The sequence below is a fragment of the Galendromus occidentalis genome, unplaced genomic scaffold (assembly GCF_000255335.2).
Source record: "Galendromus occidentalis unplaced genomic scaffold, Mocc_1.1 scf7180000076006, whole genome shotgun sequence".
In the NCBI taxonomy this organism is placed as follows: Eukaryota; Metazoa; Arthropoda; class Arachnida; order Mesostigmata; family Phytoseiidae; genus Galendromus; species Galendromus occidentalis.
Window position 1 is genome coordinate 253,623 of NW_003803996.1, and position 27,977 is coordinate 281,599.

The following is a 27,977-nucleotide window of genomic DNA, read 5'->3' on the forward strand; positions in this document are numbered from 1 at the left end:
CTATCAGCTTACCATCGTCGATCTTTCCGTCCAACGTCGTTGATGTGGGGCACCGTGTACCATCTACTGAGCGGCGATCGATACAAGACTCTGATCACTTCCTCAGAGCAGAGGACTCCGATTCTCCTCATAGCAGGTTTCATTTCGCTGGTCATTCAGTTCCCGATAAATCTATTGAAAGGCGAATTCGTCTCATCGAAATATGAGCAGAGGATACAACCGTCCGTTTGTACTGTCAGGGCTTGTCAAGCCTGGAATTATCGCGAGCCTCTCTTCTACAAGCACAGCCCTGAGGAGCCCAATATAGGGAGACTCCATAAACAACAGTCTTTCAAAACGAATGTTTCGGAGGAGAATATGGAGAAGGAATGTCCCGGAATTTCCCTGTCAACCACGGGCATGGTGAACTGGACGATTATTGGCCTCCTCGTCCAATATTACGCTGTATGTAACGAGCCTGGACTGATGAAACTACAATTGAACAAGTGGCACAATCAGCTCCTATTCGAGCTCATTCCCGGCTCACACGAAACTCAGCCGATGTGCGCCTTTCCGCAGAATCACGGCGGCCAAGTAGCAATCGGGCAGCATATTCGCATCGCTAAAAAACTTCTGGAGCATGATCTGTTGAAATTCCCACATGTCCGGGACACACTCTACCCACAGGATGATTTTGAGGATCGTTATTGGAGAGATCTTAGTACGAAGCCCATATTCGATGGAGCGTCGAGGAAAATCAAGAAAGTTCTACGAAGAGTGATCAGAGAGCTCTCGAAGGGATATAAGGAATTTCGGATGTTTGGTGAGGGGGAGGATTTCCGACCGATGGGATTCCTCGAGATGGGGACTCTCTTCTTAGGGTTCCGCGTCCTCTCGCTATTCGTTGTCGTTTACTTCATTCTGGAGAGCTCTTTCCGTAGCTGTTCCCGGAAGGGGCAGCGGGCCTCCCCCGGCCAAAATTTTCCGGGGCTTCGAAGTTCCCCTGTGCTCCGTCGGGCCCAGAACCTATCCCTGCCACGGTGTCCTACACTGATGTTCCGATTGGCTCGGAGCTGATTCGCTTCCAGACAAAGGTCTTTTCGTTTTGTTCAAGCCCGTCGGCGCGATGATCGAGAGGAGCTCTGAGCTCACGGCACCCACAGGCATTCGTAGACATTTGGCGGCCCCCAGGCGAGAGTGGAACTCCTGCAACTATTTGCTCGACCTGTAAGAATTTCATTGTGGCTGAGACCGTCATCTCCTTCGATCGAAGCCCGGAGGTCTCTTAGGTGATCCGCGCAAAGCGGAGTGCTGCCGTCGCGTTCCGAGGGTCAACTGGCGAAAGCAGAGTAGTCGGCGTCCCGGGCTTTTCGCTTGCCCCAAGACCGTTCCTTCCATCGCGATTCTAGGGAGGTTTTGCCTTCTCGAAACGCGAGAGGCTCGTTTTTTCACATCGAGCTCTGGCAGGAGGTTTTGTCTGGGCTTGTTGCAAGCCTCGTTCAGCCCGTCCAAGCTCACCCTACGACGTATTCCTTCGTCTCGTTCCTCGGAAGTGGCTGTACCTCATGCTCGGAGCGTCTTGCTCTGAAAACCGAAGAAGCTTCACTCGTCTGTATGAGGATGCACCATCGCATCCAGCTGGGAGCCCTTTGAGAGAAAGCGGAAAGGATCCTCGGACATCAAGCCCTGTCTGATATGTATTACGTTCGCTACACAAGAGATTTACCACGCTGCGCTTCGACCCGAGAGTCGCTGTCCCGAAGCCGGGTACCGGCCATGTCAAGTGGGAATCAAGATCCGCTTACCATAACACGTCGTAGCACCGTGCAACGACTCTTTGTACCGGGGTGATTTGGGGATGGGATCAGGGTGGTGTCAAGGAGACTCCAAGCCTAACTGAGGAATCAATCATCATCAGATATGGGATAGATCTTCATCCCGAAGATGGCTGGATAGGCTCTGTCTAATGCCTAGTAGTTTTTTGGCCGAGGGAGGCACGGCTTCGAGAGGAAGAGTGTCGAACTGATCTCGGTCGCTTGACCGAGGATACCCTCCAATCATCAAACCAGGTGGACAATTCAAGATAATATTTCATGAGGAGACGCAGAAACCGATGGACTTGCGCTGAGAAAATGATCACTCTCAATAATCACCCCTACAAAATACATATATATACAAAAGCGAATGTCTGTCTGTTCGTCTGTGTTGTAGTTGCTCATGCATTTCTGATCCGCGCACTGGAAACGTCGAGGATCGACTCACTCAGTATTCTGCGAAGACATTCCAGCACCCTAGAGCGCACGAGTGTCACTCTTGACGTGACGATTTTCGACTTGGTGAGGATTCGAAGCCAAAAGCGGGGTTCTCAAGCTAAGATCGGGACGGCGTTCCCGGCGCCCGCCCCGGGCACGAGTTCGCCCCGTTCCGCCTAGCCATCGGAAACAAACATCACGCCTAGATCATAGCGGCTGTGAGAATACCACGGCAAACAGACGGAGTATGCAATTTACCACCCTCGCGTCTTCCATACGACGCGAGAGTCGAAACTTTAGAGCCCGAAAGAAACGGGATGGCCTATGTCGGGCTGTCCTCCTCGTCCCGGAGTCAAAGTTCATTCAAGAGGATCGCCTCGGAACCCAACAATGGTCTGCTTGGTAGGTACACAACCTTGAGCAGCAGAATGTTTGCGTACCGTTAATCGCACATGCTCTCCTGGCAATACCTACGAGAGTGACGCGCTCTCGTGAGGATGCGCTCAGCTCTCGCACTGGTCGGCTGGACCGCGTTCAGAATTAGGGTGCTCTGCCGTGGCAAGACACGTTCGACTCCTCTTTCGATATTGCCGATGTCGGCGAAGGTCAGAATGATTCGTTCGTCCTCGTTCGCCGTTGCTTCTCCACAAGCTTCGTAGTGCCGGATTTCGCGAATCGATCCTCCGACCCTTTCGTGCGGTTATCGACTCACTCAGTCTTGATGCGATACCTCGACGCTAGAGGAGGCGCAAGCAGATCCCCTGAACGAGAGAATTTGCTAAGCGGGACCCTTTGCTTCCGATTTCCGGACTGACACCTGTGAGCATCGCCAAGAGTTCGCCCTAACGAAATGGGAACTTAGACCCTCTCCGGTAATGAGCAAAGCACCTGCAAAACACAGTCTTCGTTGCACGAGGTCAGCGTGGCCATGGGAATTCTCTTGAAGCATTCTTCCATGATCGATAGAGCATCGACGACTCCCTGATTTGGAGGAGCTCTGAAGGGAGCTCTGCGCAATGTGTTATCCTATCGAGTCCACACGTCCAGAACCATGTTCCTCACGCTAGACATGCAAGATGATCCCGTGACAGCGACGAGCCCGAATACCTGCTGTACATGTGCAAATGAGCTGCTCTGAGGAATCGCGAGGAACTTCCACCTTCTGTCCCCCCCGGATCTAGCCTTCCAGATGTCGTACCCCAGTATGTCCAGAGTCCAGAACGATCACTTGCGGAGTACCTAAGGTCTTCGTCAAAACCAGGTCGTTCATTGCTGTATCAGTGTGTTCTGACAGTTTCAGGATGGAACTTTCTGAACTAGTTGCTCCACTCCGCCGGCCCGGACCTTCAGACCCAGACCCACAGATGATGTATGGGATGATATCCGATCTGGCCAGTACGGCCGCCTATCTTCCTTGTTGTTTTGATTAGCGTTCCGGGCAACGTTTCCGCATTCCTTCCGCGACCGTTTCTAGGGAGCAAGCGTACCCAGGAGGATCGAGCCCGAATACCTACCTACTTTTCCGTAAGGAATACTCCTGCGGCGGCAGTTATCGAACCCTCGCCGCCTGCCGCGCGACTGGCTTTACTACACTTGAGTGTGAAAGCGGTTTCCCTCGAACTTGAGCCCTCGACCACAAAAACGTTTTCAGGGATTTCCTAGCGACCGATGCCCCTTCAATTTACCCCATGGGATCTGTCTTCTTGGTAGGTCCATTCGTCCGCCAGGCCGTAAGCGACTCTCCCTCTTCCGGCTTCGCGTATGTTTCTCCCATATCTCTTTTCACGCGTCTGATCAGTGAATCACAGCCATTTATTATGAGGAAGGGATTATTTTGGGGGAAGTGTTGCAGAGCTTTCTCAATGGATAGTCGAGAATTATTGTTCCGTAAAAATAAGCCATCTCTCCCGGTAAAGGAGCCAGTCGGCTGTAAGGGCCAGGATGAATCTCGCCCGTAATGTTTGTTCTGAGATCATGCCGGAGACCTCATGAGTTTATTCCCTTTTTCAACTCGCCCACGTCGCGTCGACTCAATCGGATCTCTATCGTCATCTATCTGATAGAAACAAATTTAGAATACCATACCTATCGGTAAATCAACATCTCCCTTATAAACAATGGTTCATGCCCTTCCAAGAATATGGAATAGGGAAGGAACCTCAAGGAGGATACTCCTCATAAGATTTCTCCATATAACGAATCATGGGAGCACTTTTAAAGTATACGTCAACCGATGAGATAAATATGGAACGAGCGTCATTCTAATGAGTGTACCGATAAAGCAATGTCTTCATCCCGAATCAAATTCATCTGAATTGAGAACGAGAATAAAATTCCGCAAATCGTCCTGCGGGAAGGCTACCTGGAGCCTCCGGAATCGCGTTTGGCGGCGCCGCCTCCGCGCGACTTCCTCTTCACGGGCTTCGCGATCTTCGGCTCGCGATGCTGTGCGCGTGTCCTAGCACCGACCTCGTGAATCAGTTTGTGACTATTTAAATTGCTCTTTTGGATGAAGGCTGCCCCGCATTGATCACACGAATAGGGCTTCTCTCCAGTGTGCCGTCGTAGATGGTTGTCCAAATGACTTCGTTGCCTGAACTTCGCTCTGCACTCTCGGCACGAATACGGCAGTTCCCCGGTATGTCGTCGAACGTGATTGTCCAGAGCACTCTTCTGTTTGAATGCCGCCTCACACTGGTCACAAGCAAATGGTCTCTCCCCGGTATGAACACGCATATGGTATTTGAGATTGATCTTCTGTCGAAAAGTTTTTCCGCATTTCTCACATTCGAAAGGCCGCACCTCAGCAGCAGGGACGGGGCTGCTCGGCTGCTCGTGCTCCTTTTTCTCGGATTTGATACGGGTCTGACTCGTTTTTTCAGCATGCAACTGCATGTGAATTAACAAATAGCCATTTGTTTTGAATTTTGCATCGCATTTGAGGCAGCGGAGGCGTCGCCTCCTCCCACCTTTCATCCCTTCCGGGATCGTTTTGGATGAATTAGGCTCCGGACTCCGACCAGAGTCATTCTTTCGAGTGTTTCTAGTTTCCGGATTCTTCTGGCGATAGGCATCGACATTGTCTGAATTGACTTCTTGCTTCACATTCATGAGACACCAGTAAACAATCGGTCTGGGCATGGTGGAACTTCGTGCACGATTACCGTTGCTGCGATACCTCAATCTCTTGGAAGATGCCTGGAAAAAGAATGTATGGCAGCATTCGATCGATTTCAACAAAGTTAGGAGACCGGAATGAAGCCACAGATTCGAGAGCCTCCTGCCACGCAGAACGCAAGCCGTTCTGGTGAGAAATTGCGTGGATACTCACTGTAGCATATGAATTAAGAGTTGATCAGCGTTTCTAGATTTTCAGACGGACTCCTCGCTGGTCGTCGGAGGCTCATCCAATCGATGCCTCTCGAACAAAACTGATCCCGTTCACGGCTTAGTCTCGACGCAACTTCACGGAACTCCGGTGTCATCGAGTTGTTGGGCTTACATAGAACTGTTGTAAGGGCTGGTGCTCCAGCGCGAAGTGGACTTGTAACAATGGCAACTGAAAACGATATGACACGATATTCGCGCTCTGTGATGTAAACATCGGCCGATCCCTCGCCACACCAAGAGAGCTCCCGCGATCGTCGGAGAGAGTTCCAGTCTGGCGCTTGAATTCGAAATCGCTTGAACTGGGGGAGCCTCGAGAGAAAAACGGGCATTCATCACCCGCGGTTGGAATTCCGAGGCGCACCCCACTCGGAGAATCTCTCAAACGAGCCGTCGGTATTCACGGGTTCCGGCGTCGCCGCAGAGACTTCGCTGTGGAATTCATTTCTCAATCGGATCTTCAAGGGGAGACATTAGGACCCCTGGACCGCTGCAGTATTCAGGAGGGAGTATGCTAATTGAGAAGAAAGGAATTGCAATCGGGAACCGCGAGAGTTGACTAGCTGGAACGTGTGCTCGAGATAACCTGAGAATTCACCGTGATCCCCCTCCTAAGCTCGAATGCTCCCAAGGACAGTGCGAGCGTTCTGATTGTACGCAACTTTATGACCGCAATGGTTGCGATATAGAGACCCACCATCACGGACCTCCCTGAGAGATCCGAAGGGTTTTTTTCTGCAGCATTCATTCAGCGGTGGAGATCGACCATGGTTCAGTCGCTGGAACAGACGAAAAATCAGTCCCGAAAAATGTCTCCCGCAACGCAGCAGACCAACTCATGTCGCGTTGCGACATAGAGACCCACCATCACGAACTCTGAAACTCAGATTCGAGCAAAAGCCACCACCCGGGCTTCGTGGATGATACCGCGATCAATTAATCAGCAGCGCCTCCACCCGTCAAAGATTCGAGATGAACCCACGAGAGGGGGAAGGGAGCTGGAATTCCACGATCGTCATCGAAGCAACGATGGGGGAGGCATGCTTTGTTACAGAATACAGAAGAAACGGAGTCTTCTCGATCAGCTCTTCGACTTTGCTAGGAGAGTCCGACCTCTTCTCCTGCTCTCGTCCGCTAGACATGATTCATCGTCTGGCATCCAACGTTTCGCGGATCTCTGCAGGAATGCTCGAGGCATTCCGCCTGGATTCTTGGAAGTAGAATGAGGCCATCGATTGTTACCACACCGAGGAACGTGCCTACCCCGGGAGCAACACCTACGCACTCGAAGATGAAATATCGTGATCAGAGGGAAACTAATCGAGAGAGTTGATCTGCGAGAATTAACATGATCCCGCAGAGATACGGGACTGTACACGGCGAAAAAATACGATTTCGTGCCCATTGTCACTGTACAATTCATCCCCGACGCTGAGCCTTCCTCATCGGAGAAAGATACTGAAATGACGAACAAGCTGTCTTCGGCATCGGGAAAATGTTTAGTAGTCGGACCCTTTTGCACTGGGAGTAGAAGTTCCCCCAGCATCAAAATCAATTCGGAGGAGGACTTCAGGCGAATCGGGCTCTGGTTCCGCCTTGACGAACCGCCGGGAAAGCGCCGCATCGCTGATAACCTACGCAGGCGGATGCATGCGCGTTTTGCCCCGGCTACGTGCGAGGAGCCGATCATATGTTAGAGGCAGAGCAACAAAAACGATCGAGGGCTTCACATGTTGACGCCAGAACGAGCTCCGGGACACGAAAATGTCGTTGGACGATTTGTCTAAGGAGGACGCGATGGACTTGCTCCAACAGACCAGGTTTAGACTGACTGCTTGACTGTTTTCCTCAGACTCCCAGGCGGGAGGGGTCGACGATCATGGAAGGGCTTTCTCATTGAAATGTTTCCCGATCAGGTACGAGCTAGAACGTTGTAAGAAATCGCTCGCTTTCAAAGAAAGCCTCCTGGTCGACCTGGAGTTCGAAGTGAGCGACCTTGCTCGCGAGAACCAACAACTTCGGTCTGATGTGAAGTGCCACCGCCACCAAGAAATGCGACGGAAATCTCTGGAGCTGGGGAATTCTATCTATGAAGACACCCCGAGAACCCAGCCACAGAGCTGGAACCCTGACACTCCACAGAACCTTGAGGGCTCCAATCGTTTGCCTGACAGAGCGAAGTCCCCGGCTACCTGTAAGAAGTGTCGACTCTCTGACATTGAAAGGAGCGACTTGACGAGCGTGATTGAAGAGCTACACGATGAGAAGGAACGTCTGACCAAGCTCAATCAGCGCTTATTGAGAACCCTCGATTCGAAATCCGCGCAGGTATGAATGATTCTCAGATTGGGCTCGAGAAAAATTTCCCATCATTCTCATTCATCAGGAGTCCTCTTCCAGCTCGAGGAGATCAGTGCTGATGCTTCGAAAGAAAAAGCTCTGCGGAGAACTCTGGAAGCAAGCATAGAGTTCTTGACGGTGGAGAAGGAGCTAGTTGAGAGGGATCTCCGAGACTTCCGCGAGTCGAGCCTCCCTTTTGCGCGCCTATCTGATGTGAGAAGCTAGAATGACTCTTACCACCGCGAAGCTTCATGATTCCGTTTTCCCGGTTGACACTCGGCGAACTGTTCCACTGGTTGGTCCGCCTGAGACGGGGGCGATCACGAATTCCAAGAGATGATTCTGGTCAAAATTTGGGTCCTCACGGTTTCAGGTAACCAATCGAGGGATGAGTCTCGGAAGCTCGCTCGGCGAAGAGCTGGGATTGGGCAACGGAAAATCGATTTCTGGCGAGGTATCTCCGCTTCTGTTCCTCTCTCGAACTTTCCTTGAGCCTGTTTTTCTTTTCTGATATCTCAGTATCAGTATATAGGATATGACGGTTGAGAAATAAGACAAGAGGATGATAAAGGAATCGAATCAATATTGGCTAACGACTCCTTGCTTCAGCGGAAATTCTCGCTGCCTGCCAACTGGAACTTGGATGATATCGAGCACGATGGCATTAGTAGTTTTGACAATTTGGACGATTTGGGAGCGAGGAAGAGTTTTCCGGAAGCTTCGAAGCCCTCGGGTTAGGAACTCGCGCTTTGTGGCTATCGAATTTCACGTTTACTCTCTTCAGTAACGCCGGATGCTTCCCGTTCCGCAGGAATAAATCGCATACCGCTCCACGACATTGACGAGGAAAATCATGAACCCAAGAAGATTGGTGCGAAACGCGAGAGATCTAACCAAGACGAGGTCGAAAACGATTGTGAGGATCAGCTGGAGAACCTTCCTACTGAATCGCAGACGGCAAGTAACTTTGGAGACTGATGGAAAGCTGAAAATCAGCCTTAGAGCAGCGTGAACCGGCAAACGGTAGAATCGTGAGACGCTGCGCTTGCTTTCTAAGGTCACTTTAGATGATCTCTGATTCCAGCCGGTTACGTGTCTCGGGTGGCGTTCCCTGGTGTGCATGCCCTATCGACGTTTGCTGAAGCGGAAACGTCATTGATGAATTGACGTTCACCGAGGACCTCTGATGCGGATCTTCACGATCCGGGGCGATTTCCAGACTCGGCCGGTGGGACCCCATTGTACGAAACTGACCCAGCCCGGATGTACCCCGATTGAGCATCCATGTCGATGCATAAATGCCCCCTAAACCGCCAGGTCCTCTGTCGAATCTCTTGCCTCTCAACGCTAAAACGCTCGCTGATGTTCCATTCACGTGTTCTGTGACAGAAAGACAAAGCTCTTGAGAAGACCGAGGTCAGAGTTGTGCTTCAAAGTAGCGAATCGTTCCCTGATTTTGTATTTTGAAATTAGTTCTGAAGTCTCTCGATGAGTTTCCACGAGGTCCGAATAATACAGTCCGACCTTCCCGGATAAAACGAGAATAAAAAATCTTCTTTTGAATTCGGAGGGAATCGCTCCAATCCAGGAGAGAGAGAGCGATTTTTTATTCGTCGCCTGCTGTATTCCCAAGAGATCTAATAACTCGCTCGAACTAACCTCTCCGGAACTCTCCCGTTGCTCCGGAGGGAGGTCCGCGCTGAAGTGAATACGGGTCTCGAAAGTCTCCGAATGTAGCCTGTGATTTTATTTAGAATAATAATTATTATCATAACATGAATCGTTCCAGTAATATTACACAAAGCGCTGTATTCGTGATGTGGATTACATTCATATCCCAATATATATTTGTATCTACTTATATACTCAGTTAAATCTCTCTTCCGTTCAATTCATAGATATAATGATCATTCGATGATAGTTTCATTTTACAGCAATATATGTGCGATGATTGTTTTGATTTTACGAAGTGTCAGAGACCTGTTTGGGACTGTCGAAAATTACGCACAATCGATTTTTGGGAAAATGCTGGATGGGAAAACTTTCAGTGAATGGAAAGACGGCAACTCGGAATTCGGAACAGGAGCCGTGAATGGGGATCGAGTTTCTTTGCACTCACTCAGAGTCGATCCGCAGAACACCCAACCCGACATTGAGGACACTCAGAGAGTGTCGGGGGAGCATACGTCTTCACATCGCTGTAGCCTACATGAGGAGGATTTCAACTATTCTTCTCTGTCCGCTCCGTGGGTAGTCTGAGCAGTGAAGAGGGAGAGAGGTTGGAACTCGCTCGATTTTGGCATAGTACAGAAACAGACCACCGGAAGGAAACCTCAAAAGAATCCTAGACGTGAGGGAGTTCCTACGGTGTCAATTGAGAATGAGCGCAGACTCAGAGAATATGAAGTCTCCGTCTCCCTATATCCTTGGTCTGGCGAACCAGCTCGCAGAAAGGTGTAGTCACAGGGACCACGGTGGGTATCCTCCTTTGCATCCCTCTCAGAGAAATACATTATCTCAAATAATTCTCCTTAAAAAGCTATCACGTATTAAAACGCGTTTTCCGAAAACTCGTGCACCGTCAGGTGAGAACGATCCGTGATCGGCTTCCAGACTGTAAATATTGCACTGCGAGTAGATCTTGGCAGACGTTCCACAAACTGCGGAGGCGGACCTCGGTGATCATATCTCCAGAGGATCGACGATCCACCCCGAGCTTCCTCTTGCGTCTCTGGAGTGATTCATAGTCGTCTGAATTGCAATTTTAATTAAGTACTAACAATTATGAGTCGTCCGAACAACAAAAAACAGCCGACGCCGATTTCTCTAAGCGAGATCGCTCTCGTCCTCGATACGATCACGGAGCTTGCGATTCGCACAAAAGGGCGCAATCGATCTCCGAAATATCTCCGTTATTTCGCATATGTAAACTCTACAAATAGCTACAAAACATCAACAGAAAATATACTGCACTTGTCGAGACGATGGTTCCGTTGGAAAAGTTTCTCATGACGGGATATGATGTCCATAACATGTTGTTCGCAGACTAGAAAATCTCGTGACTTCTCGTCTTGACTTCGGCGCATCTGAGTATCGATGCGACTAGGTGATTCTAGCATGAAACTAGCGATCAATATGCTGACGAGAATTCAGCGTCGTCGATGACAGGGTCCTAGATCTACCCTTACGAACCTCCGCATCGACGTTCAATATATGCACGAATGTAGATGATATAATAATTAGGTATAAGTTGTTCATAATAATTTATGCTTACATATTCAATATCTCAATACGTGTGCTATGATAAGCACTCAATGTGATCGGCAAGCTAATTCCTTTCAATGTGGGCACGGTAGTGGGTGTGTGGTATGTTTAAGTAGAATTACGAACAGACGTAATGCGCAACAATTGCAGTGTCGATACAAAATCCGGGTGAGAATTTCCGCATCGATCGAGGTGGAGCCCTTCTCGTGTACGTCACCCTGATGGCTGAATCCTCGGAACAACCTCTTCGGTACGGCGTCTCCGCGTCCGCATGGTTGACCATTTGAAATGGACGTCGATCCGAGAACAAATACCCAGATTCCGTCTTACATCTCTGATAGAAGTCTGATCTCAGCTCATGCTTGCTGTGGAGCGCGGAGTGCGAGTTACGGCTCCGCACGAGCAAGCTCTCCTCCTTACGAAGAGTCCCCTTCAGAGGACTCCGATGGGATCCATAGACTATTCCTTTCATATCCCGTCTCCAGCGACCTAAATTCGGGGAACGAAAGTCGCTTTCCCTCGCTTCGGGTGTGAAACGTACAGATCGCTCCTATTCCGTGGATTTCGCACCAAATTACGCGGCACCGCTAGGACCCCGGTAGGGAAGGTCAGCAGGAAGACAGTGCAGGAAACGACGTATAGCTCAAGATCAACTACCCGACTTGAGAGTATGAAACACGATCCAGTGTATAGAACGCTCTCAAGTCGGTATCGTTCAATATACAAACTCCCAACGAGTTTTGTTCCTTCCACAAAAATGTAGCTATAGCGATTTGTCCTAGCAGAATGGAACTTTTTAATAATATTGCGAATTCCTAGTAGTCTACGAGCGTCGACACTGAAGACCTCGGAGCTCCCACATAAAAAACTCAACTGCCTCGCTGGTTGACGGAAGCCAACCACTGATTCCATCTTCGTGACTTCGATCGAGGGGTTTCCGACGCGAGTTGACTGTTGCATCTTTGGCCCACACGCAAAATGTGCTCTCCCCCTCGACGATTTCCAAAGACTAGCCTGAGAAACAGCTGCTCGCAGGCGCTCATCGGAAGCGAGCCCCCGTGTCGACTCCAGTAGGATAAAAAACTCCAACAACTAAGTTCACAATCTTCAAGTTACACATTGGATAGCAGATCGACTCTACGCAACAGCTCCAGTATCATTCCCACAACTGCTCAGAGGCTGAGAGTGGACGCTTGATCGTTCGACGATAGCTCGTTGCCAAATTCGACTAGAGTATACGCGGGCCCCGGAGGCCCGGACTTATGTCACTCGGACGTCAGGAAACTTGCAAGATGATAACGGTTGCAAATATGCGGTCTCACGTCTTCACTCCTTGCCACGAGACTCTCTAGAAACGGGAGGAGTTTCAGGAGTTCCCGGTCGTTCTGATCGACGAACCAGGATTCGATTGGGATGCCATTTTCGAGTTGATAGCCGAAGGCTTGCGGTGAGTTGTCGATGATAATTGTCCTCGAAAGATCTCGACCTAGTATAGACAAGTCCTTGATGTAATTGCCTGCTACGCAAACGCAGTGTTCCCGAAATAGACGATATCTGGAAAGGGAGAGTTACATTAGGCATCGCTGGCTGTCTGGGCGAAAAATCCTGAGCCGGAACCCGGCGGAGAATATCGGAAGAGCGGTGGTGCCTGCTGACCTAATGAGATGGCGTTTCGGGTCTAGTAGATCGAGGAGCTTGTCGGCGTAAACTTTTTTCGATGCGGTGAAGAGAATCACCTCGAACATCTTGGAAACTCGTTCGAGAAACTCTCGGAAGAAGGGACGTGTGCGTACGTAAACTTTATATTCAATTCCTTGGAAGAGTACAGGGAAAGTGAATGTTGCTCCTTCAAGCTCCATCAAACTGCAGTGGACCAGTGTCTCGTCCTGGAAAATTCGTTTCTGCTCAGTTGGAGCATGAATTCATCATAGCTCGGGAATGCGTCCGGGTTGATGAGTTGGTGATGATTCAATATCTGAGTAAGAAGTATTCGCTCACCAAATCGAGGACCAGTGAGAATTCCGGAGCGGATCGTGTCTTGAGAGGCAAGGCTGGGCAACGCGCCCGCATCTCCGCCGTCAAGGGCGGCAGGTTGCGGATGAATGTGTACAAATCGAAGGTATCCCAAGTTGGAGATTTCGATGCTGTGGTCCCATCGTCGTCTGACTCCTGCGTTGCGGTCGTCTGCATGCCGTTGATGGGCATGACGACTCCATACGTCTGCGAAAAAATCCGTTAAACATTCCGATAGACGAGATCCGAGGCTTGAAATTTGGGGATGACAGTCTCCATTCTTGGAAGCACTGACGAGAAGCACTGGCTGGTTGAAGACTGGCAGCTTGAGATTCTCCCGAAAATTACCCCGCACCCGAGTACAAGGCCCTAAATCGAGTCTCACCTCGTCGTGGTTGCAGGAGGTGTCGAATGATGGGTACGTCGGAGCTTGTTCGTCCTGACTAGAAATGAGGACAATGTCTTCGTCAACATACGTCGGGAGCGATTGTATGTGTCCTTGGCTGCAGCCACCCTGAGACGATGCGGTTGTTGATGACGAATCATTGTTCAGTTCCGATTCGTCAATGACGATATCGGCCGAGTCGTCATCGCATTCGATAAGGCTCTGGAAGCCGAGCTTGGCGTCTGAAAGAAGAAATCCTTCCAGTCCCTCAGACGGCGAGGCGGTGACGTGCTCCTCCCGGCTCCCAGGGCCCAGGGTTGATATACGAAATCTTCCTCATAGAATCCGTTTCAATTATCGACGGAGAATTTTCCATTGACTTCCCACCCGACCTCAAGGAGACACAGCTCAAGGACTCTCGCGGGCTCACCTTCATCGAATATGTGGTAGACCGGTGAGAAAATCTTCCCTCCCACCCCGGGGGTGGGGATGCTTGCGGGCTCCGCCGTTGTAGTCAAGTTTGCGGACGCAGACGCGTCCTCTTTTTCACCGATGCAGTCTGGGCGATTTGCTCGAGGCTTAACCGGTTACAACTTGCAACTCATCCTTCCCTGGAGCTCACATGATCTGATTCCCTGTAACCAATGGGAGAATAAAATGTTGTTATTGTGCGGTAAATCTCAGCCGATCAGCTTGTGAAAACCTCTAGCCACGATGAGTTACAGATAGCGCCCAGTCGACGAGAACAGAACCTCAACGGAGAAATCCGGAGTTCGTAGATTGTCAATGCGGAGCCAGCTGAATCATGAACTGACGTTTCCGAAATGAAAGCGATGGCTTGGTGGTGATTATGAAAGACTCCCACAGCCTTGCGCAAGTTTCTGACGGCGCGGCGAGCGGGAAGGCTGAAGCTTCCGCCTAACCAACGATCACATTCTTCTCAGAAAGAAACTGTGTCACGGCGCTGGATATTCGGTTGGAGCTTTGAATAGTTTGGCGGCTTCGCCCGTTGTCCCTGGAGCGGATACGCAAGGATTTCCCCACCACGTCGATGACCGTAGTTTTAGCCTGTGGGGCTTTGAGGACGTTCCTGAAGATCGATCTGAGCTCCGGAATTCTCCCGGATACAATTTACCCTCGAGTGATTCCCCTTCCATTCCTGGGGGAACATAGGGAGCATTTGGCGTGCCCTCCTTCACTCCGCCCCCATCTTCCCGAGAGAGAGATACGAGCAATACCCTCACGAAAACAGAACGACAAAGCAGTGCTGGAAATCAGTGGCAATAGCGAGCGGGATGAGCTGAATCGGCGCTTCAAAACGAAGCCGCCAGCCAGCAACAATGGCTGCTGTGAATTGGCTCCACGCGGCTCATCATCAACGAAGACGAAGAGCAAGCAGGTCACCAGTCAAGCTCAACCGAAACACGAAACTTCGCCCCGACGTGAAATCCGCGACACCAACGGTCCGACGCTAACTAGCGCATGCGAGAACGAAACTTCCGAAATATGGCGTTGGCGAACGGAGAACTTCTCACAAGTGCGCTTCTCGGCGCCATCCGGACCCACTGCTCGGAAACCATCCCCCTTGATGCGGCGTTATCCGAATTGTTTCCTATCCGTATTATCCTGTACGAAAAATGTTTCCCCTATTTCCGGCGCAATTATGAACTTTCAGATATGAGCCCCCGCATCCTTCTCCGTCTACGTTTATTCCGCCTAATGATGATCCGTCACTCATGTGATACTTCCGACGATGTTCGGGAAGATATTCCGGCAAATCCCTCAGATATTCCCCAGAATAGTTATCATGTAGTTGCCAGAGAATCGGGACTCTCCTCCCTCATGGTCGGGGATTCCCGGTTTTCATGAAATCGAACTTTGTGCGGAATGTCGCCGGTCGAGTCTCAAACTACCGGAGACTGAAATCGGCTCCCGCTGGTCATAGATGGCGCACCTGTGGCCGACAACCTGAGCGCCATGGAAGTGAAACGAGCAGGTCCAGCAGACTCCTTTAATATTTAGACCAAGTATTAATTCATTTCACTTTCATTTTCGCAGTTGGGTTCGACAACCGATCCGTCGCTCGCTCGACCGACCGACCGCCTTAGAACCAGCCACCCGCCGCGCCGTAAGAACGGATGACTCACGTGAGGATTTGCCTAGCACGCTATATCGGCACTCGCCTCGATTGCGGTCGTGTTCTTTGTCTCTGTGTTAGGCAGGAAGATATCTCCCGGAACAGCGAGTCAATACTGCTACCAGCTACACAACAAACACAGCCACTGGATCTATCTGCTCCTCTCGCTGACAGACCGATAAACCGACCGGTTGACGGATGACGAATGGGGTGGATTACAAATTCCATGATAGCACCCCATCGCTGGTCTATATCGATCAGCAGCTGCGTGACTCCGAATCTCTACACTCGGCGTACGTATCATGGAGGAGGCATGCCTTGTCAAGTCAGAGATCAAGGCTCCAATAGATTCATCATGGGGTCAAATTCCGGGAGTTTAGGGATCGAAGCATCAGAAAAGCAGAAAAGAATCACCGACGACGGAAATGCGGAAGCAGAACTCGATAATGTTCCAAGGTTACGTTTAGGTCCGTTCTGCCAGACATGACTCCGTTCTTCCAACTGAGCGAGCCCTGTTGTTCATCCGGAGCAATCCAATTCCCGCTGCTCCCACGACCGTCAAGTCATTTCTGTGAAGTTTCAAGCAGACGTTCCGGAGAGAGGAAGAAACTCATTCTAAACGGCAGCTTGCCTCATCGTCCCACAATACAGAGGTATTGGTACTTCATCGATCAGTCACCGTGTTTTCGACCGCTACAATTTTCGCTCCGACTGAAATCCTCGGTCGTTCTGATTTTATCAGAGGGCAATAAGGGCCCGACATCAGCGTAAATACATCTCTAAAGAGCGGCGCCTTGATAAGCGACGTGATCCGGCATTCTTTGACGGCAAGATCCGAGGTGCGCTAGCCTCTATCCGGAGCCTTAGGCTGATTTTCACAGATTGACTGCCCCTGGACCACTGGGCATGAGAAGTTTTTTCCGGGTACCTAATACATCCGAGTCCTGCAGTCAGAATCTGAAAGTCCTTCACGATTTGGAGATCAACTCATCCAGCCATCGGCGATTGTTCACGGAAAGAGGACGCACCGTGGAGTAGAGCAGCCCGCAACGACCTTATCATCGGAGAAACGAGTCTTCAGTGGTTTCAGCGGCGCGCACCGATCGTCAAACAGTCGGATGCGTCGTCTGTCAACGAATGCGGATACGCGAAGGAAGACATGAGCCGAAGAAGCCGCGGTCAGAGGTATGCGGTGGCAGGTGGAAGCGAATGTGTTCGGAACAGCGAAATATTCCCTCTACACCACCTGTGACACGACATCGCGCGCGTACGGTCGGCCATCGAAGCGAGAGTACCTATCGCTAAAACGTGACGGTACAGGTTGAGCGAGCCCGGTGACGGCGGACAAGCAGACCGACGGTCGGTCGGACCGATGGATAGACGGACGGACAGACGAAGGGATACACAAGCACTACTACCGAGAGACCGAAACGAGAGACGAGCGGTGGCGGGCCGCCTAAAAACTACCAGTTCGAAAAGACTCATGGACCGGAGCACCAATTCCCCCGCTAGGAGAAATATCACTAACGGAGCATTATCGCGTAGAGAGTAAATCCCCGCGCTGAGATTCGCCACTGGGAGGAATGCGATACGAGTTGAGCGCGGAAGTATCTCGCAAGAGGTTCCTCGAGCACGCGAGCATGAACTCGATACCAGGCATTGATGCGATGCACTTTACAAATACAAAACACCCACACAGAAGACCTTGGCATGGAACGGTGTCGAAAGCAGGAAGCTACGAGCTGGCCATACCAGCGTCAACAGTCAACCTCGCAGAGGCAAAAGCTTCGTTCGAAGATGACTCATGTGGCGCGAAACGCTTTCGAACAGTTTCGAGGAAAATCATCGATCTAGCCACTGACGACAGAACGTCCTCGCCGAACTGTCTCGAGACCACTTGACGCCGCAAGGTAAACAAATACAGTCCAGATCTTCGAGCCGGTTGGTTCTCTCCTTCCGCAAACACCTCATTTGACGGCGAAGCCGCCGCTACACTTCCGAGTCACACTTTTCACTTACCTCTCATGCCGATCCGGTGCGAGCTCGTTCGAATGATGCTGCTCTTTTGTTGGTGCTGTCGTACACTTGCACTCTAGGGAACACTCACACGCACTCACGCGGGATGCTCATCGCTTGGTCGATGAATGCTTTGCCGCCGTTGCCGCCGTGGTCGTCCCGCCACCAACACCTGACCCACTTGGAAACGTATCCTCGGCTCGGGTCGGCTCAGACACCAATCCAGAGTTCGGGGAGCATGAGACACTGCTTGGGAAACGGGATGAGGAGCTGAAGCCACTCGGCCGCCGGGCAAATGAGGACGTGCTGACCGTCGCCTTGGCTCGCCACCATTTCTATAAGAACGTAGCTGGTTGCTCCTGCATCTCCTCAGTGCCACCGAATGTGATAGAGAGAGCACTCGGCGACGTGGTCAAGGATGTGATCTGTCGTGGAAGTGGAGCCGAGCTCGGCGCCAAATAGATCCTCGGCGATAATCGGCACGAGGAGATTCGGACTTCAGGAATCTGGGACAGGACGTTCGGGATCCGGTCAGGGCATTGGATAGAAATACCGGAATTCATTGACAGGCGGAAATCGACGTCGTGAGTCCCGATGCGCCCCCTCCAAAGCATGGGCGGTGCGCGCGCAGTCGAGGCGGAGCGACCGAACGGTGCCCGAGGGCCATCGTGTGCTGCTGCTAGCTTGACTGCCGGGCTTGCTTGCTTGCCTACCCGCCTGCCATCCAGGCTGTTAGGTACGATAAGTGAGCGTAACCGTCCCTAGTTTTCAGAAGGAGCTACACGGGTGCAGATACTCAAATCTAGATAAACACGCCGTCTACCCGCGCCTTCCCTCGCCAGCCTGCTCGGCAGTTCCAGAGGTGACGGCAGGGGGCTGCTCCCTCCAAATACGCGATCAAGATGAGTCAGATGACTCTCAAGCGGAAAATGCGCCAAATCACGATCGAGAAAATTATCTCCTCCTCTCTGCACATCACCCTTGAAGAACCCCGGAAGACGAACAAATGATTACTGAACTCGGAGAGACGTACCGTGTGGAATTCTCGAGGATTTGAATGAATTTCGCGAGGATCTTCACGGAGCCCGTTCATAATTATTCGGTCGCGTATGGGTTGCGGCTCGGGGATCGAAGGGCATTCAGAGTACGAGCAATGCAGGGCACTGATCCACGGATCACTTCCGTCGTCATTTTATCGCATTGAAGGATTTAAATCCAGATCATTCCTTCGGTTTGAGATGTCAATGCGTCAAGTATGTCTATTCTCGATTCTGTCTGGAAATCCCGTAGGCGGAAGATGCACTGTGTACATCGAGCTGAGGACGTTTTCACAAGTAAGGAAAGTTGAGTATTGGAATCGGATACGGGATCGCGATCATCGTTCGCGAGCGACAGCACTCCGGTTATTGCTCGAGGAGCTGTTTGGGCTGGATCTAGAATCTCGAGGATGGATCGAATGAGTATTCGGATAGGTTCTGCGAGGATGTGCCCTTTTTCATCATTTCCATTATGTCTGATAGAAACCGATGAACGCCTCCGATTAGGTTTATCGGATTGATTGGATCACCAGTATTTCCCCTGAACACATAGGTTCCGATTCCAGCCCCGGAACAGACCTCAAGATGTTGAGATCCCTCGACCCATAAGCTGATCCGGCATCAGTACTATGAGCTGAGTGATTCCCCCAATGCCCACGAGAGTTCTAAGGGCGGAATGTTCATTCCCGTCCATCTGCCTCGGAACATCCCCGATTTCCCCCCCTCGGGGCGCCCGGACACGAGTATCCGCCCGTCCCAGATGTATCATATTCAGTATCTGTGATTTTTCCTTAGTGCCCTGTCCCTCCATGAACGCATCGTGATGTCCCCAAACGTCAAGAACCGGATGACAGCCCAGAAGAGCCTTTAAGGTCATCGCTCAGAGCCGGGCTACACGTTCCCGAATGACGGCAACGTCCGACGTCTGACATCATCGAAAAAGCCTTCTAAGGCTCCATTGTCGTAGACATTTGAGCTTGCTTCCCCGAAGTCTCTTATGTGAATCTTTCGATTCTGGAATTATTAGGAGCTTGATTCCCGGGAACCTAACGGATTCCTCTCGAATGAATCGGACCGTAAGCAGTGTTTCTCATGTTCGGTCATTCGAGCATGCGGCGGTTCTGTCTCGAACTTTGGCCGAAATTGAGGAGCCGATTGTGTGTCGCGAGGCGACCGTTTCTGAGCTTAGGCTACAGCAGGCAGGCCCTTGCTCCGCGCGTGAATCAGCCGACGGAGTCGCGATTTCATTCGGTGTTCCCGAAAGCAGATCGGAATCGAGCTAGTAATTGATTTTGTCTCCGGAATTCCACTCGTAGGCCCCACGAACAATCTAGAATAATGAATCCGAAGTGGCACGTCGATGCTGTCGCAGGTGGGAGCGGGCACCGAGGCCGATGGGGACCTCGGCCTCTCTCCTCCAACCCCGGGCTGCTCCGAACGTTGAGGAGTCTGGACCTTCACAACGCGAAATAGAGTTGGGCTTTGCACTCTCGAGAGACTCTCGGGTTTTTCTCGCGAACACAATCTTGTGTAATTGCCTCGGACAACTTTCATTGAGGTCTCCGCCTCTACTCGCCGGCTTTCTTCCGTGGTCGCTGACAGAGTCGTGTAATGATCATCTCAAGTACCGCATCGGCGGACAATACCCCTCCCCCTATATCGGCAGATTATCTAGAATATCAGATTACTCGGGTTACTATCAGATTACTATGCGTTGAACTTATTCCCTATGACGATAGCAAACCATAGAGATCGGGGGTATTACAACCGTACTTCGATCCTCAGAGCGCGCGCAACACCGCGAAGTCGAGTTGCTACCGATGTCCGTGGCAGGTGGGGTACGTCTCGTCTTAGCCTCAAGTATCCACGATTGCAATGCTGGATTCCATCCACGACCCAGCGCGGACATTGAGTCCCAACCCCCCGGAATAGAATGGCACTGGTCTTGGAAATCACTCGCTACAACTTTATTGTGTATCAACCAGGTGAACTAATAGAAATCTTGTGTGAGCCAGCTTCCCGTAAACGAAATATACAGAGGAAGTCTGACCCTTACACGGTGTCAATATGCTGTCCGCTCGTTCGGCCGGTACCAAATTCCGGATACTAATCAGTGCTTCTGGCTTTGGGACTAACCGGGAGATTCGTAGCGACATACCGACGCTGAGGAAGGACTCCGTTCTGGCTTCAGCGTCATCAGCATGGGAATTGTCAAGTGCTGATACTTCGGTCTAACGACCGTGGTATCAGCACTACTGGTGTGGTATAGTGTGGTATACTCAGTTCTCGGACGAGGTAAAACGAAGGAAGTTCAACGAGCTGGGAGCAATGAGGAAACCCGATTCTAGCCTCGTGAAGATTTCCTAGGAGACAGCGATCTCTTATCGCGCTGGACTTGCTCCCGATGTAATAAATGGTGTATGCAGGCGAACGAATAGGTTTATAGTTGCTTCTTAGCGAAAGTGATTGGTCGGAGATATTGTATATATTATCTATTCGGAGGATGATTTGTGATGGATGAACAAATGATGTCATGGTAGATGAGTGATTGAAGACGCATTCCGTAGTCGCTGGCGATCGCCAGCAAACTAGACGACGATGTTCGTTGTAGATCACATTACTTCTTGCTGGCTTCTTTGTGGAAGTTGATGGCCATTGAGTTTATACAAAAGCGTTCTCTCGTCGGAAGAGGTCCGTCAGGAAAAACATGGCCGAGATGTGAATTACACTGGAATCGGAAATGGGTTCCCGTAGAAGGACATGCTAACGATGGAGTGTGAAGTCATTCGGGCCTGATTTTGGATGGCTTGGAAGATTCCGACGGAGCCGCTGTTCATTATGAGAATGGGTCCCGGCTAAATTCATCGCCTCCTGTGATGTTTCTCTCGACGTTCAATTATCAGAATACAGAGAATACATTCTAGGAGTACAGGGAAGATCCAGCGGTTCGAGATACCATCAAGAGCGTCAACGCCGACTTACTTTTCGACACGTTACTTCTACGCGCCGCATGCCGAGTGAATTGTCTTCTTTACGCACTACGGTCTCCTCTCCGTCCTTGATGTCGGTCTTCGCAGCGAAAAATGCCGGCCATCCGCAATTAGAAGCATATTTGTGTTCCGACCTAGAATTCGAGATACTTTTCGTGATTTGATAGCCGAGGAAGTCAGTGTGGGGCTGTGCTTCCTTGGAGTCGGACAGAGTCCAGAACTGACCCGGAAGTATATCGAGCATCATAGATAAAAAGCTCATTATATTTCTGTCTGTCCACGAACGTCCATTTCCGTCTGAAGCTTCGAGCTCTCCAGAACGGTGGAGACGTGGGATGATGATATGATAATCGAAACCGAGAGCTGTAGACTCCAGGTTCCAGATGCAACAGCGCGAGAAGAACAATGAAGTATTCCAAGAGAAGCGTCATCAAAGACTTTCTTCTTTTCTTGGCGACATCGGGAACATAAGGGGTACGATTCCACCGCCGAGCAACAGAGCGTTTCCAGCTCGTGAGTTTCGTAAACGGGGGGAAATTGGAAGTCACCCATTAGATCCTTGAGGGTTCTTCGATCCAGGGACTCGCAGAGGTGAACTTTTCTTTCCCCTTTGTTTCTCAAACTGTGACGCTCGTGCCGTGTCGCGCGCCGCTTGGACGCAAGAGCGGCTTGCTCCTGACACCTTTACACAAGACCAATGAGCTTCGATGAATGTTCTGGGTCCTGGGATTAGTGGAATTCGAACGAGCCCTCCTTCCGTCATGAGACCTAGGACGGGCTGAATTGAGAATGAACGAGAGCCGGGGAAAGACATCGCTGTGGTGAGAAGAAGATCATACTACTAATGGTGCTGGGAGCATTCATGAAGAAGAGCGCTTCGCGGGCGAACGGCCCGCCAGCGGCTCTGTGGTCTTGAGTCGGTGCTTGATGCCCAGGGCCGCTTCCTGGAATGATCCAGTTCGCTTAACGGAACGGGCAAAAGCGTAAAATGAATTTCTTCGCGCGAAAGCTCAGACTTGGATGCTTCGAGCCGAGTCTTCCGTCTTGGGACTAATCAGCCCCCACCGCCTCGATGCACTGTGCGCAGAAGAAGGAGCGAAATCCGAGATTTATCCGCGGCAATCGTCGGTGGGATATTCGTTCAGACAACGGGAGATACTCTGCTGGATTCCGAGGATGTAACTACATCAAATTTCGATTAAAGAGAGCCTTGCCAGCTTGTTGCGTACCGTAGAACCAGAATGGACCAGAAGCGATTCCCATGAGGAGCACTTGACACCGAGGGTTTCAACTCCGGGTGAGAATCATAGTAATCGAGTCGAATTATCATAACGCACACGATTACTCTCACTCGGAGCGGAATAATCAATGCTCGGGCGAGAAACTCTGAGTCACAAGCGACTTGAAGTTTCTGGAGATAAAGAATCCGCCGATCACCTGATCGAACTTTTCGGAGCCCGTGGACGGCTAACTGTTCGATGAGCTCTGGCGGTAGGCACGGGAATGCTCAGGACGCTCATGAGCTTTCTACGAGCGGGATTTAGCTGCTTGAACCATGAAAACGCCAAGCCAACACAATGGCTGCCGTTGCATAACAGCGGGAGTCATGACGACCACGGTAGAGCGATCATGAGCTCTTATCAAGGGTCCCACGAAGCTCGATCTGAACGGAAGGATTGAATGAAACACCACCCCGGAAGAGCACGCCTCGAAGATTTGACTCGGCAGACGCTCGAGATCTGAACGTGAACTCCGGTAATCGAATCCCGAAATCTCGTAATCCAGCCCACCACCGGACGAACCTGGAGCCGGCTGTCGATCGAGCAAGTCGTAGAAGCTGAGACCGGGGGAGCGAATTCGAGCCAAGATCCGGAAGCTTACATGTTCGTTTATGAAGCGGAAGATTGTTGTCAGTGGACCAGTGATGTCAGTCCCAGAGACGGGGGCGGTAGCACTGGCCGCGCGTTACGCCCTCGCGTAGACTCGGTCCTTCGTCCACACCCAGAACTCGCAAGATCAGCGGTACCGCTTCCTCCTATGCGCTAGGCTATCGAGTCGAAGCTCTCGGACTCCAGCGTTGGATATCGAGCCAGGTAACGAAAGTTTTGCTCCTTTCGATATCGGTATCCGGAATGCACCTTGCATGATCAATCAGACGCCACGGCCGAATTCGTCGTCGCTCAAACCAAAACAATCCTTCGCCTCATAGAATCAGGTGAGAGGATTACTGCGACTCTGTCCTGCAGTGCGCCCATGAGCGATGTCGATAAAACCGAAAGAGCCGAGAAGCTAGCCGACCCAAGGAACTCGGAATGAGCGCAGGCAAATTACAACGAATCGCGTGATGGAGTGGTTTTCTGAAAGTTCAGAAGATCTCCAAGGATGTTTTCTGTTTTGGTACCAGCTGAAGTTGACCAGCGGGCCGCCGTCGAACGGCAAAATTCGCGGGATGGAAACCGCGCTCCGAGAAAGCGATTGTCGATCACAGAAGCCGTTCTCCAAAATGCATGAACATTTGAAATGAGTTTCGAGAATCTCTATGTTCATCGACTCTGCGGCTCTGACGACTCTACCGCTTCTCAAAACATCAACGTCCACGGTAATAACTTAGGCCAGATCATGCATGGCCCGTCTGACAGTGAGACATACTGCGCTCCCTAAGAGGGGAGCAGGCGAACGTGGGGAAGGCAATTTCGTCGCCCCGCAGTATCTTCGATCGCTCTCTATTGATTTGATTCCGAAGGGGCGCCGAACTCATTTACAGCCCCAGCTGAGGTCCACCAAAAATATTCTAGAATGCTCGTGATATCCGTAAACACGGAACGGCGCGGCAACTCGGTGTAAGCTGCTATGAGTCATCCTGCGATCGCGTTTGCTCAATGCTGCGTCAATATATGTTACATCGACCAGCACAAGAGCCGATTGAGATAGCTTCCCTGTATCGCACAAGAAGGTCGACCGCACCTGCGCACCCAAACAAGAGCCGATCCGAGCGAATGTCAAGGTCGCAGCCATGGGCACTCAACCTATAATTGCTGAATTTAGAGCTCGATTGTCTCCGACCGGCCACATGAGTCCTGGTGTCCGGACTCTCACTCTTTTGATGGTCATGGGATGCTTCCATTGTCATTGACTATTCGATACTCTCGGTTCCCAATGATGAATGTCATGACAAATTTCGACAGCCCCGTGTACTGGGAGTGAATATTAGCGAGGAATCCGTCGTGCGACCTTGAAGAGCTCCATGCTCGACATTGTCATCGCTTATGAATACCCTTGCTGAGATTGGAGGTATTGCAGCTTCTGTCATTGGAGCAAGAGTCCCGTCACAACTCTCGTTTCGTTGACGCGGAGGCGAGTTAGACGTCCTGACTCCAGTTCTGCTACCCCCTGCCTTCTATTGAAGAACATTCGACTCAAAACACTCACGAGAGTGTTGTCTACATAAACTACTCACTTGAACAGGAACGCGTCACAAGCCATGCAGTGATAACCCCCTTTCTTGTCGAACCTCACGTATCGTCCAATGTATGCCTGAAAATGAGAACTGGTCAGATCGTCGAAATGAATCGAATCCTCTGCGGACTGAGCTCAGCGTTGACTTTCTGATTTCCCGGGCTCGTCTGACTCTTGAAGCCGCTCTGAGTGATCAAGGAACCGAGTCAGTTGGTCAATCGAGCTCGGTTTCTCGCTAGTCATAGTGTTTTATCGCGATCACTTGAGATGTCAAATTCGCATCGTCTCCCGTTGACGGTCTTCGACGCAACGATCGGTCTCACAATGTCCAAAGGGAGGAAATACGAGGAGGCATCGACCGCAAACTCGTTCCCCACGAGAAAGCAAATTATTCGGCTCGTGCGCTGGAACCGACTTCCGCCTTACGAATTCCTGAGGCTGGGCACCGTCTCCGCGTCCAAGCCCCACCGAGACCGCGCAGAATCATTTTTTCGAAGGAACGTGTTCGAGGCAAGTTGCGACCAGGGTCGCGTGATTCACGACCTGCACTTGGCGAGGGCTATGCGGAAGTAGCTGAGCGGTGGAATGAGTGCTCAGGGACTTGGTGCACGGAACGGGTGTTCTGGAAGTTGATCCACTGCTTGAATGTCAAACCACCGAAGAATACCGGGCAAACACGAGGTGATGACTCATGACAATTCATATTGGAATTCGGACTAGGTCTTTGCGGTCCTCTCCGAGACTGCGAGCAACTATCCAAGGATGCGCCAACAATGCTAGCAATCGAACTCCGATGCATCGACTCATCAGCTCAAGGATCATTCGCCAAATCCCGTTCCTAGCAGTGAAATCATTCTCTTTAGATGGACACCAGAACGATATACATAGAACCAGACCCCCACTTATTCATTCAGAAGTCAAACAGAGCAGACGTCCAACAGCGCAAACGTCGAATAGACCGCCGATGAACAGTGCAGTCACTGCGGCCGCAACAAGCGACCGACGACGCGACGTCGACCTTGGCCACCGGCATGACGCAAGCCGTCGGACGCAGTCGACTTCATGAGAAGAGGAGCTCGAAGTCACGCCGAACACGCGTGTCCGGCGAAGTTTTCACAAGCGATAACTCGGGGGAAAAAACTAGACACCTTCGGTCCGGCAGCAAGTTCCCAGATGCACGGCAAAAATGACAAGTGTAATCAAAGAGTTGCTCACATCGCTCCGTCCGAACGATGGATCCATCTGTACAGTCTGCGCGAATAGAACACTTGTGGATACCCATTTCATCTCAATATTAATGCCTTCTCGAGCCATCGCTGTGTGTCTATCAAAGATCGCTCCACGTCACAGCCGCAGCACAGGGCGACCATACAAAGTTACAATAATTGAATGACGACGACTGTCACTGAGACAAACGGTCAGCCATTCAGTGAAACAGATCCGACGCCCTCCGGCTTCTCCCGGCGCGCGTTCCTGCTCGAGATGTGAATGAGAAATGGATTTAAAAGGATTCGGCTTTCGTTCATTCAATGCTGGGGGGCAAAGTCTTGAGAAGCGTTTGATTGCACCTTTTCAAACGCTTACCGGCAAGCTTAGACTTGTTCGGAAACCTTTGGGAACCTGTGACGAATTCCAGGCAGGAACTCAAAATAATTCCTCCGGCTATCCGAATTCAATGATGGAATCGAGAAGTCAGCCTCCATTGTTGCTCTATACGTCCACCGATCATTTTGCTGAGTTTGCCTCAAAATACGGAACAATCACTATTGAGGAAACGAGCTTCGAAAGAGCTTCTTGCCCATTACTGACGTCGTCGTACGAGAGAGTCAACTGGAGGATTCTGGGTATTTGTGGGTGTATCGATTCGCCCGGAAAACTCGATCCCGGGAAGACACACCGGCAAATTAAGAAAACTACCCGGAGACGGTACGAGATCCATTCGACTTCCGCCAAATCTTTTTGTATTTTATTCTGTATTCGACGAAGACCGAGACCGGAAATACACGCGCGGCGAGACTCGGAATATCGCGCAGGCATCAGAGGCTGATGCTGAGAATCGCGATCCTTTCAAATTCATTATTTGCTCTCGAAACGAGTTCGAATCCTGGTTTGGAATCACCATCAATAAGCACTACGAGAGAGTGAGGGGACTTATTAGGGTTCAATAATTATGAGGACCCGAGCCACCCGCCGCGCCGGTTTGTCGCTTCGCGCGGGTCTCAAGTCGAGACAGCTCCTTGCGCGGACGTCCTCGATGAATATCATCGTCGGTGCATCGCGATGAATTCCCCTCTTTACCTCTATCCTCACGGGAATTTCCATTTTCCGCATTCCCGTGAATATTTTGATTCTCTCGAGGGTTTAGATTGAATAAGTGATACTCCAGAAACGGGCATTATCATATGGCTGAGGATCAGCTGTCTTACGGGTTCGGTTCCGCGCTGACGGCAGACGTAGAACTGATCGGGCGTGAGACGATCTCTCCATTCTTGCTCGCTGAGTTTGGCAGGGTCCTGTATCTTTTCGAACTGGGTGAGTGGCTTATCGGCCTCACCCATGCCAAAGAGGAGGAGCTTGCTGTGGTCAGCCCTGTCTGTTTGTCTGCTAGCTTACGGGCCTGCTTCTCTGTCCGTCCTGGTGTTCGCCTATCTGCCCGTCCGTTTGTATCACAGCTAGAAGCTCGGCGAGATGCACACAGCTATGACAGACGTCTCACTCAGC

The 27,977-nt window shown here is 51.0% G+C and overlaps 3 protein-coding genes across 3 annotated transcripts; all 3 read right to left on the reverse strand.

Annotated features, from left to right (window-relative positions):
• Positions 1-4,534: 4,534 nt before the first annotated feature.
• LOC100903443 (zinc finger protein 32) lies at positions 4,535-5,800 on the reverse strand. Its single transcript, XM_003738492.2, has 2 exons — positions 5,563-5,800; positions 4,535-5,429 (listed from the first exon to the last, which is right to left on the reverse strand). Exon 2 carries the CDS (start codon positions 5,370-5,372, stop codon positions 4,590-4,592), a length of 783 nt encoding a protein of 260 aa, XP_003738540.2. The 5' UTR covers positions 5,373-5,429; positions 5,563-5,800; the 3' UTR covers positions 4,535-4,589.
• A 6,619-nt stretch (positions 5,801-12,419) lies between these two features.
• On the reverse strand, positions 12,420-13,413 carry LOC100903587 (CTD small phosphatase-like protein 2). The gene is made up of 3 exons (XM_003738493.1): positions 13,221-13,413; positions 12,879-13,108; positions 12,420-12,776 (listed from the first exon to the last, which is right to left on the reverse strand). The coding sequence occupies exons 1-3, from the start codon at positions 13,410-13,412 to the stop codon at positions 12,488-12,490; spliced, it is 711 nt and encodes a 236-aa protein (XP_003738541.1). The 5' UTR covers position 13,413; the 3' UTR covers positions 12,420-12,487.
• A 7,536-nt stretch (positions 13,414-20,949) lies between these two features.
• On the reverse strand, positions 20,950-27,908 carry LOC100903730 (peptide methionine sulfoxide reductase MsrB). The gene is made up of 4 exons (XM_003738494.2): positions 27,683-27,908; positions 25,258-25,334; positions 21,793-21,934; positions 20,950-21,538 (listed from the first exon to the last, which is right to left on the reverse strand). Exons 1-4 carry the CDS (start codon positions 27,812-27,814, stop codon positions 21,428-21,430), a joined length of 462 nt encoding a protein of 153 aa, XP_003738542.1. The 5' UTR covers positions 27,815-27,908; the 3' UTR covers positions 20,950-21,427.
• Between the last annotated feature and the right edge of the window lie 69 nt (positions 27,909-27,977).

Bases quoted from the DNA above. Each gene is read 5' to 3' on its own strand.
- LOC100903443 (XM_003738492.2), bottom strand. From the start codon at position 5,372: ATGCCCAGACCGATTGTTTACTGGTGTCTCATGAATGTGAAGCAAGAA.
- LOC100903587 (XM_003738493.1), bottom strand. From the start codon at position 13,412: ATGCAGACGACCGCAACGCAGGAGTCAGACGACGATGGGACCACAGCA. The intron at 13,109-13,220 runs GTGAGCGAATAC...CGAATTTTCCAG, and splicing joins TCTCACTGGTCCTCGATTTG to GACGAGACACTGGTCCACTG. The intron at 12,777-12,878 runs GTCAGCAGGCAC...CTCCCTTTCCAG, and splicing joins CCGAAACGCCATCTCATTAG to ATATCGTCTATTTCGGGAAC.
- LOC100903730 (XM_003738494.2), bottom strand. From the start codon at position 27,814: ATGGGTGAGGCCGATAAGCCACTCACCCAGTTCGAAAAGATACAGGAC. The intron at 21,935-25,257 runs GTGAGTAGTTTA...CTCGAATTCTAG, and splicing joins TGTGACGCGTTCCTGTTCAA to GTCGGAACACAAATATGCTT. The intron at 21,539-21,792 runs GTAAGTCGGCGT...TTCCGATTCCAG, and splicing joins TAGAAGTAACGTGTCGAAAA to TGTAATTCACATCTCGGCCA.